The sequence below is a fragment of the Streptopelia decaocto genome (genome assembly GCF_964273445.1).
Source record: "Streptopelia decaocto genome assembly, chromosome: 13".
Lineage (NCBI taxonomy): Eukaryota > Metazoa > Chordata > Aves > Columbiformes > Columbidae > Streptopelia > Streptopelia decaocto.
This window is the reverse complement of record NC_138668.1, coordinates 6169539-6192085: the sequence shown is the minus strand read 5'-3', so window position 1 is coordinate 6192085 and position 22547 is coordinate 6169539. Positions and strand designations below refer to the sequence as shown.

Genomic DNA, 22547 nt, shown 5'->3' with positions numbered 1-22547 from the left:
CAGGGGGATGCAGAGCCAGGGGGTGGGAGATGAGGCAGCATTGTGCTTGGTTCGGTGTTTGCCAGCAACAGTTACAGTGGCCACAGGAGCCTCAGAGGGGACACCCGCACCGCCTGCATTTTGTTCTTCAAAGAAAGGGCAGCGCTGACTTCATTGTAGAGCTTCAAAGGAATAATTCCAGCTACTCTTTAAACAGGCAAGGGAGGAAGCAAAGTTTATAATGTGTGAAAGAAGGCTGTAATTCCGCTCCGAGTTCCCTACCGAACAGATGAGGAACAAGCAACTAAGTACTCAGTACATGGGAAACCAAGTTTATTACTGATATTACAGTGTACATTATGTTTTTACAATGCAGCTGATAGCCTTATACTGTATTGATTTTTTTTCTCCAAGTTAAATGTACAGGAACTGAATAATTACTACTGAGCTACAAGATGTCAGAAATATGATAAGTGCTTTAACCAGGAGCAGTTTCCATGGACTAAGCAGAGATTAAGATTAAAAAAAAAAAAAATCTTATCAGTATGGAGTTGCACACCTGATTTCTTTTGATCTGCATTCAAAACTACATGTTCTTTCCCCCTCCCTTAACTACAGTGGTCCAGTCTTGTATGAGAGATGTGGTATTTACAATATGTCTTTGCTCTCTGACATGCATCGGAGAGCGCAAAGTTTGGGTCAGCGATACGGGGAACGCTCTGCCCCGCACACACCGGGGCACTGCCTGAGCTTTGGTTATGCGGGCATGGGAAGCAACGTGCATACCAGGGAAAAAAGGGCTCCTTCAAAAGATTACCGATTTACAGAAGCAAATATTTGGGGGATCAAAAAGAGAGCAGGTAATTGTATTTGAGGTGGGGTAGGGAAGAGTGCTGGGGGGAGGCAAATGTCTCCACATCCTGAGCCATCATCCCCCCGCCAGTCCTGTCACCAATAACCCAACACCTGCACCGCTTCCTCTCCTAAGTCATTGTTTTCAACCTGTTCAGCCCATCAACATTCCTAAAAGAGACCTTTCCTAAAAGAGAATTCATCCCCTTCACCACTAGGCTGTCCGTGCTGTCTTGCCCACCAGCCAACAGCTGCAGAGAAGCCAAATGTCCCAGCTCCGCACACCAACCCGCTGCCCAGGACAGCAGTCCAGGTTCTAAGGCACCGTTTAGCTCAATACTCAGGAAATACATTCCAATATCCACAGCACTGACCAACCCAAAGGCTGGTAACACAGTAGTGCTGGAGTTAACACATGGCAAAATCCCAGCACTGCGTTTTAAAATGCTCATTGACATCCAAGCGATTGCTGCCATTTGCTTTCAGCTGGGGAAAGTGGTTTCGTACTCGCCCATCCTGCTGTGCCTGGTCCCCTCCTGCTGCTGCCGGGGCGTTTGAGCTGAAATCCCAGGCAGGGACAGGCTTGTAAAACACCTCTGCAACCTCTTAATCATCTGCCCACATTTACAGCCAAAGGCAAGTAATAAAGAGCTTAAATGGGCTTAATTTGTAATGCTGTAAAGATCCATTTTTGAGGCTCTAATCCCATGAGCAGGGTGTTTCCAAAGAAGGCCACGGAAAGGCAAAGCATCACCCACCCCACCACACGCAGCCAGCCCCACGGAGACCCCACGGCTTCAGAGGACACGCTCCTGACACGGAGATGGGGACAGGGTCACGCTCAGGGGCTGGAGGCAGCAAACACAGCCCAGTAATAACAGAAATAAAGGACACAGATCCTGTTCCAGCACCCAGGGCCCTGCCACTCCTGTCTTTCTCCCCCCAGCTCAGCGCTGCATCAACAGTTTTGTTTTTAAATCCTGCCCTCTCCCCTCCACAGAGCTGTCAGGGATGAAAAAGGGGCTTTTATTGCCAGGGCAGAAGTCGCTGGTGGGGAGGGAGGTTCCTAAATTAACTGGAAACATATGAGACTTCATTAAAAACAAAAACTTTTCATTTCAATAGCAAAAGCCAACAAGAGCGATTTACAGCCACTGTCCATTTTCCCATCGTGTGAGTAGTTAACGTGCAAACGGGGTGGCGGGAAGGGGGCCTCAGGGACACCCCACCCTGCGGGGGCACAGAGCATCCCATGGGGCTCAGCCTGGGACACCCACAAAACCAAAACAAACACCCTACACTATAAACAAAAAGTAGTAGAAGCCTAAATGCTGCAGGTAAGAAACAAGAGTTAAACTCTTCCAGTCCTTTCTCACAGGAACAGGGGACAGCAGGCGGCCAGAGCCAGGCTGAAGAGCAAGCGAGAAAAGGAGCTTTGGTCACATTTGTCTTATGAGAATCGCTGGTGAGTAACAATAACAATAATAAAAAAAAAATTTAAAAAAAACAAACAGACTTTAAAATACGCCTTGTAGAAGCAACCAGTGAAGAGCAGAGCACAAAGCATCTCACATGGACACAGGGCGTAGGCACCTCCAAAATGTCCGAGCCAGGGCAGGGGCAGGTGAGCGGTGGCTGGAGCCACCGGCGAGGCTCAGAAATTGCTGAAAATCTCGCGCTTCTTGTTCCAGTCCATCTGCGGAGCTCGCTTCTTCACCCGCTTGGCCCTCACCTTCTCCTTGGCCTCGGCGGCCGTGGGGCTCAGGCTCAGCCCGCTCTCCTCAAACGGGTCCTTCTTCTCCACATCTCCATCCTGCAGGAACAAGGGAGGGGAGATGTCAGCCCTGGCCAGGGGGTCCCGCAGCGTCTCACCCCCCACAGCCCCAGCAGAGGCGTTTCCTCCAGTGTGCATGATCAGCAAACACACAAGGGTTTGTTGGGTTTTTGTGGGTTTATGTTGTTCAGGTTTTGTTTGGGTTTTTTTGAGCAGAAGGTCAAAGTCTCTCCCTCATGCCGTGTCTGTGGTTTCACTGGCGGCAGCAGCATCTGCGTGCCCACAGAATTAATTACTACATTGTATTTTGTGGTTGTTTTCGTTTTGTTCCCCCCCCCCCCCCCTTTCTTTTTTTCCCCTCTCCTGAAGAATGTTTGGTTGCCACAGCTGGAAGTGGAAAAGCAGAAACACAGAAGCTGCTGCCCAAGGGAAAACAAGCTGCTCCACTGGGAAACTGAGAAATAAGCCCCTGGTGCGGGTGGAAAGCAAGGATGAGGGAGCAGGGTGAGCCTTGGGGACCACAGGGAGGGGGTGCAGTGAGACCCCCCGTGTTCACCTGCCTGGGCACCCATCTGCCCCTAGAGCACCCGAGGTGGGGACAGGGGTGCGTGGGAGGGCAGCAGCTCCTGCCTGTGTCCCCATGGCCAGTGCGGCCACCATCACACACCAATCAAGGCAGCATTTGCTTTGGGAACTGTATTGAATCATGAACGCTTGGGAGCTGGGAAGGTCCCTCCCAACCCACAGTGCACCCCTGCCATGAGCAGGGACATCTTCACCAGCTCAGGTTGCTCAGAGCCCCGTCCAGCCTGGCCTGGGATGTCTCCAGGGATGGTTCATCCACCACCTCTCTGGGCAACCTGGGCCAGGCTCTCACCACCCTCAGGGACAACAATTTCTTCCTCATGTCTGGCCCAAATCTCCCTCCTTTAGTTTAAAACCATCACCCCTTGTCCTATTGCAACAGGCACTGCTCAAAAGTCTGTCCCCATCTTTCTTATTGGTCTCTTAAGTCTGGAAAGGTGCAGTAAGGTCTCCCGGAGCCTTCTCTTCTCCAGGCTGAACACCCCAACTCTCAGCCTGTCCTCCCAGCAGAGCTGTTCCAGCCCTCTGATCATCTTGGTGGCTCCTCTGGCCCCTCTCCAACATACACAATCACAGAACAGAATCAAGCCCTTCAGTTTTAAGGGAACATTTTAAAGCCTGCCTGCTCGCACTGCCGCCCTAGCACACAGGCGAAACTCCAAAATAATGATTGCACAAGCCCTACTGATAACCATGGGCAGGTCCTCCACCAGTGCCATGAGATAATGGCTCCAGCTTTGCTCTGGCTTATGAATAAATGCAAACTGCATGGGGTGGTGGCTTGTGCAAACAGACCAGGCTCAAAGCTGGGGGGCAGAGCCACAGGCAACCCCCACATCAGCCCCGGTTTCCCATCCAGAGATGGCAAAGGGATCTCTGAACAGCTCAAATATCACCCCACAGGAGGAACTGCTGCGCTCGGGCACTGGGACACAGCCAGGTTTTCCCAAGGCAGCAGCCATCAGATTGGGACATGCATTGTTTAATGCTCAGGGAGAACTGGAGATGTCAGACTGCAGGCATTTGGCCATGGCTCTCAGACACAGCTGGTGGCTGAGATGCTTTAGAGGCTTGGGGGGCTCAGAAGAGGCTGTGGGGACACTCGCTGCCATCAGCCATCCCAGGGCAGGGGACAGCACAAGCACAAGAACCGGCAGAGACCTCCCAGAGCCCCTGCAGTTTTAGCAGAGCCTCATGCTAAAGGTAACTTTTTGAGCACTTCAGAAATCCCCTACTTCTTATTTTAAGAAAAAACAAGCCCGCTAAATTAGTACCACCAAGAGGATACCAGTCTATGCCTCGTGTTTACTTCTGGTTGCTCATTCACCTCGCACAGCGAGATGTGTGGCGTTCAGCCCGGCTCCACCACAGCAACAGCCCCAGTCCCGCAGGTCACCACATCCACACCCCTCCAGACACCCCGATCAATTCACTGTGCTCCAAGCTAAAAGCAATTTTTTGTTGTTTGTTTTGTTTTTGTTTGTTTTATTTTAGCCTGCCTTGTTCCTGTTAGCAGCACTCAAAGCTCACAGCTCTGCTCCTCCTGCCCTCCCAGCCTCACCTCTTGCCCTGGAGCTCGTCAGTATAATTACACTTAAGGTCCAAAACTCTTGAAGACATCGTTTTGTCTTACACCTCTCCTTTCACACTATTCAAGCATGAGTCACTGCCCAACAAAGCACCAATTCACTTGCTGCCCTTACCCCTGCACATCTGCAGGGATGACAAAACCTCTGGATTTTGCTTGCTGGGTAGATACAAGTACACCCAAGTCCATGAGACAGAACTGGAAATGCACTGAAAAGCGTTGTGCACAGCAACATAAGACAAGCATGCAAAAGGGAGGGGGAAAGTTTGAGGTTTTACCTCTGATTCCTTCCCAGGACTTTGAAGGTCACTGTGAGATGAAGATGTGGATCCTCCATTCAGCTGGTAGAAATTAAAATGTTAATCCAGGTTGCACAAAGACAGACCCCAGCACCAGCTCCCCATCCTGCCAAGGGGCAGCCACTCGCCTCCCCCCATCCCTGGGGCCAGCAGTTAAATGAGGCTGAAACCAGCAGGCCCTGGGGACATGATGAGCACCCCCCTGCTCTGCGCGCTGGCATGTCACCCCAACATGTCCCGTGTGATGGGTGGGAGCCACAGAAAGCCAGTGCAGGAGCCTGGCCCCCCGATCCCTCCAACATGTTCCCCTAAGTGGGGCCAACTCGGGATGCTGCTCAGCCCCCACAGCCATCACACCTCAAGGACTCACCTGAGTCTGTGCAGATCCATTTGTCAGGGGCTGGGGTACCACACCTGCAGACCACAAACAGAAAACACACGGTAAATACACTCAGGGGGCTGCCGGGCTCAGTGTCCCTCAGCATCAGCCACCACCATCAGCTCCAGGTGTCTCATCTCGACTGTGCTCTTCAAATGCCCATCCGTCCCCCTTGTGCCCTTCTGCAACCAAATTCTTTCCAATTCCCCCGACTTCATTTCACCCAGTTTCATCAGAAAAAAACACACCTTCCAGGAAAGGGACCAAGTAACTTCCTTCCATGAGCACTAAATTCAGCACACTTTTTTTTTTTTACTAAGTAATTTTTCTTCAGAAGCTCTTTAATCAGAAATCTCAAAAACCAACACAACATCCTTCACCAAAATCAGCATCCTGAAGGCATCACAACAGCCTGTGGCAAACCAACCACTCCTCAGGTACCCTGGCATGTTTTTTTCCCCTCACTTCCAACAATTTGCATTAATAGTATTCCACACAATGGCAAATTTTATGCAGATGAGCTGCTAGTCACCACAACCAAGGCATTGCTAAAGGTATTACCATGTCCCGGGCTAACAGATGTGGTAATTTGTGGCAGAATTAATAACCGAATAATGCCGAGCATGAATGAAAGCTTCTGAGGGCAAAGCCCTCGCTGAGCATGTCTCCAGCAGAAAATGATGTGGATGCACATTGCTGTGTAACCCAAAATCCAGCGAAGTAAGAGCAGTGCACGGCACCAAATGCGATTGGCAATTATAGAAACACTGGGCTAACTGCAGAGCACCAAAGCCAAGGTCGCCCTGCACCGCGTGTGGGCTCGGCTGCCCTAGGGATTCCTCGTGCAGACGAAGGCGCGTTCCCATTTAAAATAAATAAACCCAAATCATTGGCTTGAGAGCGTGCTGGTGAAAAAGCCGCTGTTGCGGTGTTGAGTAGTTTATCACACTGAATGTCAGACTCGCGTTTACAGTTTGATAAGCTCTGAGCACTGGTCGTTGGAAGTCAGCTCATAGCATGACGCTAAATTCTCTGGTATCATAAGAAGCTAAAAGATAATGTTATTTAAATGAGAATCGAGATTCAAATAACAAACATTAATAAAGTGGAACTAGTCTTAAAAAAAGTAATTTCAAAGTCCAGAAATTTGGCACGTCTGGAAATATGAAAATATTTAATCCTCTTCTTAATCTGCTCCTAATCTTAATCCTGCTCTTAAAATACACTCATTGCCAAAAAGGTGAAGGTGCTTAGGATCAGCTGTAAGGCTTCGACATAGCTTGAGGTGAATGCAGTTGGATTAAAGATCACAATTATTATTTCCTCTTATCCTGCAAACAACAGAATTTCCCAGAGCACTTTGTCACCAACACATGGACTGTCACCGGCCAGGCAGAGCCCATTCTCAATCCCTGGTGGATGCACTGAGCTGCAGAGCCAGGGCAGGGGCTCAACCACCCCCCACGTGTCCATGTCCCCAGCCATGTCCTCACCCTGGGGACAAGGGCTCCTTTCTGCCCGGTGCCAGCTCTCGCCCCGGCTCCTCCTCAAACCAATGCAGAGCATCTGACCCCGTTTTTGCCCCGTGCGCTTCTCCGCATTGTTCCACCCGTTTCTTTGGACAAATCTCCCCATTAAGCACCCAAGAGAGCCCATCAGATAAGGCCCAGTTGTGTAGGGACACACAGAGCTCCCTGTTGAGCCAGGGGGAGCTGGGGAGCTTCCCGCTCCCTCCCCATCCCAGAGACGCAGCACAACAGGTTGCGGAGCAGACTGGCAGCTTTTGCTGCCAGGTTTCAACATAAAGAAAACACTTCTTGCAGTAGCCACCCCTGTGATCACTGCAGCATGAAACCCTGCCCTTGCGCACACACAGCATTGACTCCTGTGCTTCTTGAGGCTCCTTCGCCAGAGCAAAGAGCATTAATGTTCTCCCTCCCAACACCCCAGCTCTGCTCCCCCAGCCTCTGCAGGTCCTCCTGCTCTGACACCAGACACTCCATCTCCCAGGGTGCGGGTGCTGCAGCCAAAAAAAGGGGCAGCCTGAGGAACAGCCATCAATTCAGCTTCCCAGACCCCGTCAGACAACCGGTCCCATGCAAGCATCCCTCACTGAGCAGCCAGCGCCCTCAAATCCCACACTGCTTTGTCTCAGCCACTTCACAGCAGCAAGTTCCCAAGTTAATTATTCACTACATCAAAAGAACAAATTGGGGTTTGGCTAGATTAGGAAGTATTCTCAGTATTTATAAATAGCCGGGTGGTGCTCAGGAAACCACCAAGGGATGAGACAAGGGAAACGTGACTCTCCCTCGCTTCTGGAATCCCACCCATGACACGGTGACTCACGAGAACAGGGTCACCCCAGGAAAGCAAGGTCTCACCTTTGGTGTGGTCCTCTGTGGGGGTAACCCCCAGCTTCTTGAAGTACTCATCTGTTTCGGGGTCCACCACCAGCAGCCTGGCTTCATTCTCCTGGGATTTGATGTGGGACACCACCTCCGAGTGCCGCAGCCCTTCCACGTTTATCCCGTTCACCTGCAAAGCGACGGCATCAGCACCCAAGTCTGTGCCCCCTGCAGCGGAGACGCTGCTCCCAGCTCACACACACCCCGAGCAGCCTCCTTGTCCCCTAAGGGATGTGATTTTCCTTTTTTAATTTCTGTTGGAATGATAGGAAGGCTACAGGCTTTTTCCTCCCCCAGCAGCCTGGTCCCTCTGTCAGAGCATCCTTGGTGTTATCACCCACCTCCACCTCCGCCCATATCCTGCCAGGAACCGCAGCCCCTGATTCCACCACCACCTCACCCGCCCTGGTCCTGCCCACACCCCCCAGCTGCTCTCTGCAGTGATTTTAAACCCAGCCTTCACCTGGGACATGTCCCAGGTGTCTTAGGTTGCCTACAGGGTACAGCCACAGGCAGGGGGCTGGTACCACCGGTGCATCCAGCTCCCTGGCCCTGCAGCATCACCACATCATCGTTCATCCCTCTGAGATGGAAAACCACAGATTTCCCATGTTCCCATCAGGCAAGTTGCTGTGACTGCTGCACAGATTCATTTTTCCCTTCCCTGCGTGCAAGCAGGGACCTACCAGGGAACATGATCCCCTGCTCCTGATTGTTCCCTGCAGCGAGGGGACAATTGTGATTTCGAGGTATTGTTCGGGTGGGGAATGAATCACCCTTTGTCCTGTGGGGAAGGTCTCCGCACCGCCCGGCTCCTCACTGCTGGACCCACTTTTATGCCATAAATTCTTTTCCACGCTCCAGCCTGTCTCTAGCAAAGCCCAATCTGCCCTTCACTGCCCACCCTGCCTTTGGCACCCGAAGGTGCCTGCCCAGGGGAAGGCAGAGAGATGTGCTAATTCAGCCAGGCCAACTCCAAAACTTTGGGTTCCCCTTTGTGTTTGGGATGCTCAAACACAAACCTGGGGCAGAAGCAGGTCCTGAGGGCCAGGACACAGCTGGAACAGCTGGGATGGAACAGGAACCCCCTCCCCAGGCTTTGGCAACCTCAGCTGCTGGCTTGTAACCCCAATCTGTCCCAAGCAGCACCCTCCTGCCACTCCAGGTCACCACAATGCATGCCTGGGGCTGCTCCCCCTCACCCCAGCACCCCCAGCCTGCCCAGACATCAAAAATTTATCAAAGCCCCAGAGAACGGGCAGGGAGGGGATCGTGTTTCTGAGCTCACCATCTCACCCCTCACCGCTTTGTGTGTGCCAGGCGCTCTGCCAAGTGCCCATCAATAAATAACACACCCCTCGCCGTGACACCGCGCTGCCGGGAGCCGCCGGCATCCCGCTCCCCGCTCCGCTCCCAGCATTAAACTTTCAGGTGCTGGGGAAGCAGCAGCAGCTCCCACAGGGCTGGAAAGCAGGTGATAGCTTTCATCTTCATGATTCCCTAAGAGTGTTTTCTTCCAGGAGTGAAATCCCCTTTCCCTGCTGGGGCTGGTAACAAGGGCTATGGTTTGGGGTTCACACGTTGCCCCAAGCTGGGGACATCCATGTGCTCCCACAGTGCAGAAAAAAGGGGTGACGGCTGCCAGATTGATCCCTGCCTGTCCCTCCGTGGCTCAAGCCCTGCCCGCAGTGCAGGCAGCTCCAACCATTCTCCAGGAAAAACACCAAACACAAACAAGCCGAGGGGAGGGCGATGCCCAGCCACAGTAAAACTCATGTTGTCCAGCGCTTGGTGACCAGGAAGATGCTTCCAAGAGGGTTTTTTTCCCCTCTATCTTTCAGTTTCATGTCTTAAAATCTCTGCAAAGCTTTTTCCACCCTCTTTTTACCAAACGCCTGCCTGGCAGTTCAGCTGGTGGCACCAACTCATCCCCATGCCCACAGCAGGACACCGGCCTGGAGGGTGGCTGGGCAGGCCGCCACCCCCTCCCCTGCGCTGGGACGGGTCCCTGTGTCCCCACACCTCTGCACTACAGCGGGCAGATTCAGCTCTAGAACCAGGCAACACCACCACCCAAGCACCCACAACAGTCTTATGGCTCCATATTATGGAGGAATATGGGGGAATCTGATGGAAAAGGGCACAGGATGGGGGTTTGCCTAAGCTTCAGGCTTCCCAAAGGTCCCATCACTTCTCCTGCCTCCTCCCCACCTGGTGAGATGGGGACAGGACCCACCGCTCCTACCAGGCTGGGCAGGATTGAGCATCCCTGCATGGCAGATGCCAAGGACACCCCAAAAGGCTTCCTGGGGAAGGGGTGCTGAGCCCCCACGGCATTACCTCCACCAGCCGGTCCTGGGGCCGCAGCCCTGCTCGGGAGGCCGGCGAGTCAGGGTCGACTGAGCGGATGAACTGGCCCGGCCGGGACTTCTCGCTGTGCAGGTTGAAGCCGTAGCCGTTGGGGCCTTTCTTCAGGTGGCAGAGACGCGGGCACAGCTCCTTCTGCCCATTTAAATCCTGTTTAACAGCAGAGGGGGTGAGGAGAGAACAAACAGGGCAGTTAATCTACAGGTTTTGCTCTAAAGCAGATGCGATCATTACTAAAGCTGCCAAGGAAGCACCATATCTGCGCCCCGTCCTCCCATTCCCCTGAACAGGGACAGGTTAACAAATGAATTTCCTCTCATTGAGTCTATTTTAGAAAATCAATTGTCCAAAACCCTTCCAGAAGAAATTAAAACAAAACAAAAAATGCATTTCCTTCACCAGAAGCAGCCCAGATAAAGTCTGCCCATACACCAAGACCCCCCCAGCAGCGGTCGAGCCCCACGGCCACAACCCCAGGCAGGGAGGAACCAAACCCAAGGGCCGAGACACTGGATTAACCTCGGTTATTTATTTACGGCAGTGCCGTGCCCTTGGTCCGGGTGACACCGGCATCACCCGTGGGTATGATCAGCTCCCAGCGGAGTGGCCGCGGGGTCCAGGGTGATGAACCCTACACCCCATGGCTCCCCACAGTATGGAAAAGCTGCAGGATGGATGGTACAGGAGGATGCAAGGAGCTTAGTGCCTTCCCCCATCCCATAGAAAATGCTTTATGGCTCCCCAGGGCGGCTCGGGGAGCAAATTCCAGCTTTTCTTCAGGGCTGCAGGACGTGTTGCATTCTCTCGGATGCTGCTATCCCCACAACCCCTTCCCAGCCCACAGCTCATGGCAAGAGCCGCCTCGGCGATCCGGGCTTTCATTTTCATCTGTGGTTTAAGGAAAAAAATCTGAGTTTAAATCTTTCATTAAAAGAAACACCGTGTCACTCCCCTCCTGCTAACAGATGTTTTTTCAGATCACATTTCTGGTGAAATCTCTCACAGCCTTTCCTTCCAAATTAAAAACCCACATGGCGATTTTATTCATGTTCCTCTCTCAGTCAAAAGGCACCACGACAAACCAACCCTGCACCTCGTCCCCAGTGGGTGGGGGGTGTGGGGAACCCAGAGATGATGCCAAGGGGCTGCAGCGGCACAGGGACCCTGCACTGCAAGAGCCAAACCAGCCAAGGGACCCATCCTGCTGCCACCACAGAGCTGCCATCCACAGGGTCCTCACATGCCCCAGGGGATATTATGAAAAAATTCATCATGTAAAGGGCTGTCAGGCATTGGAACAGGCTGCCCAGGGCAGTGGTGGAGTCACCATCCCTGGAGGGGTTTAAAAGGCGTTTAGATGAGGTTCTTAGGGATGTCGGTTAGTGCTAGAGTTAGGTTATGGTTGGACTCAATGATCCTGAGGGTCTCTTCAGCTGAAATGATTCTATGAACCGCTCTGTTTGCTGTGATACAAGGGGATTTGTTCCGACCTACAGGCACCTGCCTGGGGAGATGCTCTTGGCATCGACACCTCAATGTACAGATCAGCTCTTAGGGAAAACACCACCAGTGCAATATCCACTGATGGATAAAACTCAGGTTCTGCAGACATCCCCAAGAGCTTCATCCACAGCCAGGACCAGTCCCTCCGCTGCCACCACCCTGCACTCGCACCCGCTCCCTCCCCAGATTTAGCCCGCCGGGATTTTTCCCATGGCCCCAGCACAGTCAGTTCACCCCACCACAAACATTTCCAGCTCGCCTCCCAGTTCTTCAGAATCTGAAGAAAACAGGAAATGATTCAACCAGCCCAAGAGGGTCGGATCCGCGCGACCGTAAAGGACACACGGGGCTCCGCGCAGCTTGGGAGAGGGGACACGTCCCGCGAGCAGAGCAGTAACCCTATTTGGGTTTAGAAATTACTTTTTTAAACCTTTTTCCTCTTGCTCCATTTTTACAGGGTCAGCAGTGCCAAAGTACTGAGAAAATCACCCAAAAATGCAGCAAGCGCTGTAGCTGCCCTCCTGGCATGGGGATCCCCAGGGCTCAGCAGGGACAGTCCCTCCGCCTGTGGGGGATCCCCCGGGATCGCCACAGAAATCAAATTACTTAATAAACCAACCACACAGGGAAAAGCTTCGTCTGCAGGATCCCTTTGGCTCTGACAGTGGTAACTGGTCCCATGTCCTATGTGGGTTTGCTCTGCTTTCACCACAAAACTCTTGAAATCAAGGTCCTTAACCACAATGAATTCAAGATCTTTGTCTTTAAAAAAAAATAAATAAACTTTAAAATCCAAATTCAGCATCTGTTCTGAGCAGAAATCCTTAGGCAAAACTGCTTATCCCCCTGCAGAGATGATCTGGGGCTTTCGCTGGGCTCTTAAAACCTCCCACTAACACAACCCTCGGCTGCTGGGAAAAACAGGGCTTAGGGAACAGCTCTGCAAAGCCCCTCCCTGGGATTAAGCAAAGACTGGGCTCCCCTCACCTCACCCAGACCGAGCACATGCTCGAGCACTTTGCACTGACGTGCTCTGCCGACACGGAGCTGCTGCAGCCCTTGCCAGCTCTGCTATTTATTTTCCTTTCGACCTGTGCCAGCGTTTCCCTGGTTGTGTTCTGGGAAGATATTTCCTAAGCTCCCGGGGGGATTTTGCCTTTGTGAAAGCCAAACCCTGCGAGGAAAGCGTTCCCTGTAACGGTGGTACATTCACTGCCCTTTTACACACCAAAAACATATAAGCCAGTTTAGATAAGTTAGATTCATGTGCATACTAGGAACAGACAAAAAACGCAGTTAATTTTTGTTGATTTGCATGCAAAAAAAAAATCGCAAAATGAAGCAAATCTTTTTTTTTCTAGGAATCCATATATTAACAGGGGCTAGTAATTTCATAAATTGGATTAAGCAGCAATGGAATGTCACACTCCACCTACAAGCATCACTGTCTATACCCATGCACAGGTGTGTGTGTGTGTGTGCAGATAAATGCTGCATTGTCACACCAGCACTGGAGCTGCCGCTTGACGCAAACCATCATCATTTCAGAAGGAAAAAGGTTTTGGAAACACTGTTCAAGCTGGTCCATTTAAAAATGCACAAACAAGACATTAAATAACAATTAAATGCTTTCAATAAAAGCACAAACCACCCTGGCTGGGTGTTGCCAGCTCTCACAATCTCATCATAACTCTTGCAGCATCTGACTTTTCCCACCCCCCCCCCACTTAGAGTTGCCAGTGCTGCTGCTGGGAGCTGGGGACCCCCATTGAGCCAGTACCATAAATGTCACCAGCTCCAATTAATGAGGAGTTTCCATGCAATTAATTAGTATGTTCCAATTTCCATGCAAGCAAAATCCATTTGCAGAAGCACCAAACTGCCCACACTTTGGTCTTTTCTGTTTCCTGACACAAATCCATCTCCTGGGTTTCGAGGCCCAGCAAAGAAGCCCCCCATCTCTGCTGGCCAAGCAAAACCCACCTGCCCCTAGAGAAGTCCCTCCCTGGCTCCAGCACCCACACATGAGCCCCAGCTCAACACCACGAGGCCACCAGCACCAGAGACCTGCTCACCATTGACCTGGCACCACGCTCGGCTCTGGAACGGGGCTCTCCCTGTGCCCCCCTGACCCCTGCCCATCACCTTCCTGATGGGCACCAACTCACCAAACCAATCTGTGCCTTCAGACCATCACCCGCAGCACGACTTCGAGCAGGGATGAGGATGAAAAGGGTTTTTCAAAGAGCTCTGTCACACAGGCAGGAATGTGGGTGCTGCACAACACAAACCTGCCACAGCCCAGACAGGACAGCCCAGCCCAAAACCTGCGGAAACAGCCACAGGTGTCCCTGTACCTGGGACGCTCAGAGGTGGTGGTGACCAGGTCCCAGGACCGGCTCCAGCCCCGCAGCTCCCTGCGCTGCGCCAAAATGCCTTGAAAAGTCCTGCTTTAGGGGTTTACTCCAAGAATAAAACACTGGTGTCAGCATGGACAGTCAGCTCTCTGGAGTCCCCTAAGAGAGGAAGAGGAGGAGGAAGAAGGTTGAGCACACACACACACACACAGCGCTAGTCTAACGTCCAAAGCTGGGTCGGTACCATCTGCCACAGGAGCCCAGTGGGTGCTGGCACACTGTGGGTTGAGCGGGTCCTGCAGCCTAATGCGCCAAATCCACGATGCTCTGTGCACCTCAGCAAGTGGGTTCACCCCTGAACCCCCCCACAGCTGCAGGGATGCTGGCCGTGTCCCACAGCGGCACCGCAATGGGAGCGGGAGCTCCAGCCCCACTCACCCCCCCGAACACGGGGATTTGCTCAAACCAAGCCCAGCTCATCTGCCACAGGCGTGATGGTGACGGCCACCTTGGCGTCATCGCAGGAGATCAGAGCGTGTCACCTAATCAGCTCAGTCCTGCCTGGGACCACCTCACCCACCAGCACCTTGGGGGCTGCCCCCATCACCAGCCCCATGCCGGTGGCTTCGCCCATTGCTGGGGCAGCCCAGGAGGCTCTGATTGCTGCTGTTGGGAATTGCACCACCTGGACATGCTCCAGGCTCCAGATCACCCTGTGACATGTCAAACCTTTTCGCCTCTGCTCAGCTTAGCTGGAGAAAACACAGGCAGGAGCATTCCTGCCTAATTTACATTGTTAACATATTTTCTTTCAAGTCAGCTCCCGTGGCGTTTCCTCTCCTTTCACATGTGGTTTCGGTCAGAAAATGGCTCCTTTGCTCGCCTGCTCCCTGCAAAGAAAACCTCCACCATCAGAGCCCACCGGGGCTGGGGACACTGGGCTCCGAGGGATGCACAGGGGGATGCACCAACACCTGTGGGGGCTGCAGACAAGAAGGGCAGCTCCAAATCCCAACCAAAACCCAAACACTGGCTGGCAGAGCAGCAAGGGGCGATGCTGGAACCGGGAAGGAGCTGAGCAGGAGGAGAAACCAGTGCAGGAGAAGGGCCTGGGGCCACAGCACCGCCAGAACAAGGAGCCCATTGACACCCGCCCCAACACAGGCACCCTCCCTTGGCATGATGGTTATAGTGGAAGCCGAGCCGCAGGCGAGCTTTAATTTGCGCTATTATTACTACAACTTTGTCGGAAGCTCAAAGGCTGTTGCCTTCACTCAGATTTAGGGATGCACTTAAGTTTAAGCAGATGTTTACAGCCCTGATCTGCAAATGGGATGGGGGTCCTTGTGTCCATGATGTGAAAACCTGTTGCCTTTCACACCACAAAGATGAGGAAAGCTGGGAGAAGGAGCAGCTCTCACCACTGCTGCCCACAGCCCCATTTGCCAGGAGAACCAGTGAGGCTTTGGGCTCAGAGTGGGGTTGCTGCTCCATCCACTGCCCTGCCAGGGACCTACAGCAGGGCTGGGTTTCATTCCCCTTCCCCCAGGAATGACTCAAATTTTCCCATTAAAGCAGCACCAGAAAATGGGTTATTGTAGCCCTGCATCCCCCAGGGCCAGGGGGACCTCAGTGACACTTTGAGGGGGGCAGGGACAGGGCTGGCTGCTGACGGTAAATGCCAAAGGAGCCTCAAAGCCCAGGCAGAAAGCAGGACCACACTGCAAGGCGGGGGCAGAGCACCCCCAGGTCTCTGCTGTGGGGTGAGGACATGGCAGCAATCCCATCACTGGGAAAATCAGAGCAAGGATGCTCCCGGGGCTTACCGGCCCCTGGATGGTCCTCAGCCCCCACTGCAATGCTGCGGCCCCCACACGCGGCTGGGAAGGACTGGGGGGTCCCCCATGTCCCCCCTCCCTGGCCACACATGTTTCACACAGCTCCATCCCCCATCTCGGAGTCAACCAGTGCCGAACAGGCTCAAACTCCAGATGTTGGCGAAATGCTATAAATAAAGCAGGGGGAAGGGAAGAGGCGGCTGGGGGGACGCCAGGTCCACTGACACACAGGCAGATGTTCCCCGTCCTTGCAGGGCTCGGCTGTGCCTGTCTGCAGTCAGATTTGGGGAGAAAGGTGGCGATTCCAGCACCCAGAGGTGCCCCAGCTGGCAAGACCCGCCCCCCCCCCCAGCCCCTGCAGAAGGGAAATAACTCTGAGGTTTCTCCACAAGCCAGGCCAGGGATAAATCCACAGCTCAGTAAACAACCTGCTTCCATTTTTATCCAGCCACAACTCTAATTACCACCCGCCTTGTTAGCCAAGGAGGTGTTTCAGCTCAGACATCAGCCATCAAAAAGAGAAAAATTCACTTAATTCTTCCACTACGGACCTGACAGCCAGACTGATACTCCTAAAGTTTGTTGCTTCTCAGCATCCCCTGGGCAGCAGCAGCTGCTGTCTCCACATCAAAACAACCAGTTGAACATTTTGGGTGCTCCCCAGGGACAAGCAGGGGCTGTGGCAGCACCCATGGCAGCCACTGCCCCAAGAGGAGAGGAGGAGCTCAAACACAGCTGAGCTGCCCAAAAATGCCTCTTGGCAGAGCCTGTGATCATCCCAAAAAGAGCAAAGTTATCTTAAATATCACTGGGAAGAGCAGGGGCTGATGCATGTTCCTAACCACACCACGGTGCCACCATCCCTCACCTTGGTGTCAAAGCTTCATGTCACCACTGACCCAAACTGCCAGCACGGGCTGACAGACTTCAACACGAGGTCTGGGCTTTTGCAGAGTATTTAAATTGCTTCCATTATTCAAATTGCTCCAACTATTTAAATAGCTCCAGCTGGGTTTGAGTGATAGAAGCATGAAGAAATATATTTACATCTTTCTAAAGGGCAAAAGACATGCAGATTTGTGCTGTTGTCCCCCGCAGCTGCAGCACCGCTGACCCTGCATCCCCACGCCAGCCAGGGGCTGCCCTGGCATGCACGCCCAGCACCCTTTGGGTGCATCTCACCTCTGCCAACACGCAGCACCAAGGGAGCCAGCGAGGACAGCAAGCGAGCAGGGAGACAGCCGAGGATCCCAATTAGCAGCGGCAAGCGTCCAGCCATGGGTACTGAGCAGGACACACAGCCAAGCCACAGCTGATATGGTAATTTGGACATTTCCAGTGGGTCTCCAGCCCTTGCCAGGTCTGCTGTAGCAGATGGGAGCACCGAGATGGGGCTGGTTGTGCTGGTGACACCAGGTCCCTGCTCTGCCCTCAGTCACAGCTCAATGGCAGCTCCTGCGAGGAGGAGGATGAGCTATGCAAAGGAAACCCTGAGCAGCGGGACTACTCCTTCCAGCCATAGAGGGGAAGGACAATGCCTCAGCAAGGACCCGCCATTCCCGAGGACACACACCCTGAGCCCCGCAGCCATTTCAGACACAGCAGAAGGGACAGGATGACTTGTCACTGGTGACTCTCAGCCTCCAGCAGCCCAATGCAACAGCAATCAGAAAAAAACTAATGAGGTCCTTTGCTGTCCCCTGGCACCACAGGATCAGCACAAAGAAGGGGTGCACACTCTCCCTGGGCCGTGCAAAGTCTCAGGTCTCCCCCAAGCCTCTGCACCCCAGTCCCTTCCAGGCGCTACGGGATGCAAACCCCATGGGGGAGCAGGGCGGCCGTGCCAGCACCCTGCACAGAGCCCCAGACATGACAAAAGGTTATTATCCCAAGAAACTGCCGGGCAGGAGAAAACAAGAGCAGGAAGGATGTGAAGGGTGGGGAGGACGCTGGTGTCCAGCCTGCAGTGACAGTCTCTGCCAGGCTGGGCTGCCCCACGGGATGGCACAGCGCCCACCCCCAGGCGCTCCGCACCACAGCAGGGTGATGGGATGAACATTTCATCTACAGCCTCCCAGTGTTTCACCTTTAAGCAATTTGCTGCCAAAGAAATCAGAGCATGACCTTCACTACTGCTGCCCCGGGCGAGGGGGTAAGCCTGGATTTGTCCCTCTCCAAAATCCTCAGCACCGCACGGCAGCTCCAGCATTACCGAAATCCCTGGGCACAAAGGAGCCTCTCAGGAGAGGGTCTGCAGCCGGGGCCATGTCCCCATGAGGACCATGTGTCCCTGCAAGGGTCCCCAACAGGCACATCACCAGCAAGGGCAGCTCACTGCTGCAGGGACGCAGTCCAGCCCCATGGGGTCCATCTGATCCCCCCAGCAGCGATCACAGAATCATAAAACGTCCTGAGTTGGAAGGGACCCACAAGGATCACTGAGTCCAAAAATCCATGTCTCCAGCTGAGCTGTCCCTGCCATTCCTCAGCAACCCCACAGCTGGGGAACTTCTCAGCCACAAGCTGCGAGAAGCTGCTTTTTTTTCCCCCCGCCCCGTTTGGTGATGTTAGAGCAGGGCTGGAGCAGGAGCAGCTCGGGCTTGGCCGGGAGCCGGGACCAGCTGGCCCAGCCCTGGGAGACACAAAGAGGGAGGGAGGATGGAGGAGACCGAAGCCGCCACGTGCATGTGTTTTCTTTAAAAAAAAGACAACTTTTCCAGCACTATCTGCCAAGGGAACACGCAGCCGGGATGCCGGCGAGCTCTGCTGCTCCAGGGGGATCGGCTCCAGGACAACGTGGGGCAGCAGCGTGGGTCCAGGCAGGCTGGGATTTGTCCAAGAAGAGAAACATGGGATCTCCATTCTGGAGGCAAAGGGATCTCACCAGATCCAGGGGGATCTGTTTTCCTGGGGGTAGGAAAGAAAGAAGGCAAAGAGCATTGGTCGCTCTGCACAGGGCTCAAATCACAGCTCGAGCTGCTGGAACAGGGAGAAAAGTCCTTCCCACGCTTGTTATGAACCCCTGGGGCGAGGGGAGGGATGGCTACGGCCACAGGAAGGCAGCAGGAGATGCTGGGAATAAGCTTCCCCCACCAGCCTCGCTGCAGCGGGTAGCTCAGCCTCGTAGGAGAGACGGGTCCTGCTCCAAGACACCCAAAATCGGGGGCACAGCTGCCACCCACAGCAGCACATCTCAACACCCTCAGCACCGCTCCAAGGGCAGGTGATGGATCCCAAACAGAGCCTCCCATGCAGGCCAGGACCCAAAGCACATCCCGCACACCAGCTTGTGTGCCGTGAAACCACTGCCCACGCCATGTCAGCCCACACTTCAGTCTCAGCTGCTTGCCCAGGCCAAGCCTTGAGCAATCACCAATCATTTGTTAACGCCAGCCTCATTCATTAACTTTAATAACCCCAGGTCATCAGCAGGAATCCAGTCCTACCAGCTTTGCGCTCCCACAGTGACAAGCTTGGCAGCACCGATGACAAGGGAAATCCCCCTGGAGATGCGGGGACACTGGTGTGACATGCCAAGGCACAGCGCTCCCTCCCCAGAGAACACCCAGGGACAGGTGGGGCTCTCGCAGCCAAACACCCAGAGCAGGAAAGAGATTTTTCTCAAGGGTTGAGGTTACTCAGGCTCTGAACTCGGGGCTGTCACCCCATGGGCTGCACAGCCACACCTCTGCCAGGGGCGGGGGACACCACTGTGGGACCACATACCAAACTCCATGTCCCACAGCAACCTACAGATGCCAGCACCAACCTGCCCAAACCCTCTGAGAGCTGCCCTGGAAGTCCAGTTTTTGGGGAGGGGGTGCAATTCCCAGCAGGTCAACAAATAACCTGCAACCCTGCAGAAAGGCAGCTGCTTGCCAGGGTGTCCATCATAGGATGGGGAAGCCCACAGTCTGCACTATGGGCCTGCAATGATCACAGAATCTTTTTGGTTGGAAAAGACCCTTGAGATTGAGTCCAACCATAACCCACCGCTGGCACTACCCCATGTCCCTGAGAATCTCCTCTCCACATCTGTTCAAGCCCTCCATGGATGGTGACTCCACCACTGCCCTGGGCAGCCTGTTCCTGTGCCTGATGCGGCTCCTGGTCCTGCTCACAATCCCCGCAGCCTCCCCGGCCCTGGAGGAAAAAGTCTGGGTGCTACATTCAGATTTTCAGAGCCAAATAACGCACACGCAGGGTGGGAGAGGGACCACACAAGCCATGGCACTGGCCCTTTGGGGCTGACTGTCCCCCCAGCTCCAACCAGCAAGCTCACCCTGTGCACGGGTTGGGACGGATGAGCTGGGTGCAGCCCTGGGTATTGCAGCTCTGCAAAACTCACCGCATGCTCACCGCACACCTTCCAGCTCCCACCGCCACATTTCGCTGCCTCCAGCTTGTCCCCAGCTCAGGGACACATCTGTGCCTCCCCAGCCCGGCCCCTGCCCCAGGATTTGGGGAGAACAGGCACTGCTCTGTGAGCGCTAGGGAGCATCGGGACCAGGGAAGTTCAATAGTTTACCACCAATATTTGTCTTGGCTGGGCAGCATCGGTTGCTGGAGGAAATGAGGCAGGGGGAGGGCTCCAAACATCCTCTGCATTCCTTATAACGAAAGCAAAGCCAGCGCTGTGGCACCCACACTTGGGGTTAACTGAATGTAAGGCCTTGTGTATTTAAAAATCCTGCAGTAATATATCCAGAGGTGCAATTTTCCAGAAAGCAGAAGGAGTGAGGGGGCCTCGCTCCCGCCCCTCGGCTTGACATGCGAGCTACCCCCTCCTCCCAAAAACCCACAACTCAAAGCTTTTGCACAAAATCTGTCCGTGGAGCTGATCTGGATGCAGCACCCAAAGTCCACAGCTCTGCCTGCGGCTCTCAGCCTCCCCCACACAACTCAATCCTTGCAAAATGCTGCTGCCAGCTCCATCCCACAGCACTGCTGGAAAACACGGGATCACACCCAGACCTGATGCAATTGGGGAACACCAGGGCTCACCACTCAGCCCATACCGCTGCCATGCTCAGCTCAAAAAAAATGACATTTTAAACCCAGCTGCTTAAAAGTATGACCACAGGAGATGGCCTTTGCCTGCTGAGCACCCTCCCAGGTTGCTCCTCAGGCGAGGGGCTGGTGTTTATCTCCAGCGGAGCCAAGCAGCACCCCGTGCTGGGGCAGATAAGGGGGTTCGGGGGTGGCCCTGCCAAAGCCCTATGCAGCAGCGGGTGCTCCCGGACAAAGTGTGTTTCCAATGCTGAGCAGATCTGCTGTGATAACCCCAGGGCCAGCGCCAGGCTCCGGCTGCTCTCGCTGATAAAGGCTTGGTGCAGGCGGGTGCGTGGTCCCAGGTACATGCTGGTGTTGGGGACACGCTGGTATTGGCTGCGGAGCTCTGAGCATGCTGTGATCCACAAAGGGCTGAGGAGACCAGAAAACACAGGGAAAACAGCTGCCCCAGCAAAAAGCTTGCAAAGCCAAGAGGTGGATCCGAGTGCCCAACAAAACCCAGCAGCCGCTTCAAGGAGCGGAACAAGGCAATTTTTATCCCCGTATTTGAATTTATCCCCATGTTTGAAGGTTCCTTTGAACCCAAACTATTCTGCAATATTCAGGCTGCCCCAAGCACCTCCCCAGCACAACATGGGGTCTCCCATCCCTGGGACAGACTCAGTCCCCGGTGCCAGCAGGAACCCTGTGCTCATTAACAGCCACCAGCCTAGAGCAGGGAACTCTCCCAAGCAAGGCAGACTATTCACCCTGCTTAGAACTAATTAGGGCTTGTCTTAATTAAATCCTGCTAACCATGAACAACCGCAGGGTCAGAATTAACTGATTTACCTGGGATGGCCTTTGGCCGCTCAGGAGGGACCGTCAGCCTGGTGCAAGTGAGCCAGCCCTGCACCAGCCACAGTGGCTTGGGATGAGCCACTGGGGACCAGCCCCGTGGCAGTAGTGACACACCGCAGGGGACACTGGTCCAGCTGGTGGCACAGCCGTGCCCCCAAGGGTTGCAGGGGGAGCACAGCCAGAGTGGGAGCTCAGCCCGCCAAGGCAGGATGGAGGGATTAGCCCTCCTGCCGCCTTTTGTGCTGCTCGTTTCTTTAAGGGGATTAGTCCCTGTAAGTCCCTAAGAGGGTTTAATCACATCAGGCCAGGGTACCAGCCTCACATCACCCGGCAATGGAGGCACCCAGGACCACGTCCCAACACCAACCCACCACTTCTTCCCATCCTGCCCCTTCCCCAAGCATCCGCAGCCATGGGGACAGGTCTGCCCGGGCTGGGGACCCGCTGAGGGACAGACCTGCTGCCAGGCAGTCACAGCTTGAGATGCCCACAAAGCAGCCCCACACACCACTGTGGTACCTATAGGGAATCATCTCACCTTCCCCTTGCTCATAAAACTACTTTTCAATTTGGCTTTCAGACTTACCACTAACAAACATCCACCACTGGCTTATTCTACCTTGTAACAAACTCCTGCGAGGCTTTAGTGGGAAAAGAGAGACATTTAGACAACAAAATCCAGCTCCAAGGCTGGCTACAGTTTAAATGTGCACAGCAGAGGAACCAAAACACTCAGAAGTCCAGGCAAAAGCTGTAATGAAATTA

At 53.9% G+C, this 22547-nt stretch overlaps 1 protein-coding gene across 1 annotated transcript in view; it reads right to left on the bottom strand.

Moving 5' to 3' along the window:
* Window positions 1-288: 288 nt before the first annotated feature.
* The window catches only part of NHERF2 (NHERF family PDZ scaffold protein 2), a 34268-nt gene continuing 12009 nt past the window's right edge, over window positions 289-22547 (bottom strand). The window contains exons 3-7 of the mRNA XM_082064904.1: window positions 10205-10381; window positions 7841-7994; window positions 5448-5491; window positions 5057-5119; window positions 289-2644 (exon numbers count right to left, since the gene is read on the bottom strand). Of these exons, the coding sequence (XP_081921030.1) occupies window positions 2486-2644; window positions 5057-5119; window positions 5448-5491; window positions 7841-7994; window positions 10205-10381 (597 nt within the window). The 3' untranslated portion in view covers window positions 289-2485. The remainder of the gene's footprint in view (window positions 2645-5056; window positions 5120-5447; window positions 5492-7840; window positions 7995-10204; window positions 10382-22547) is intronic.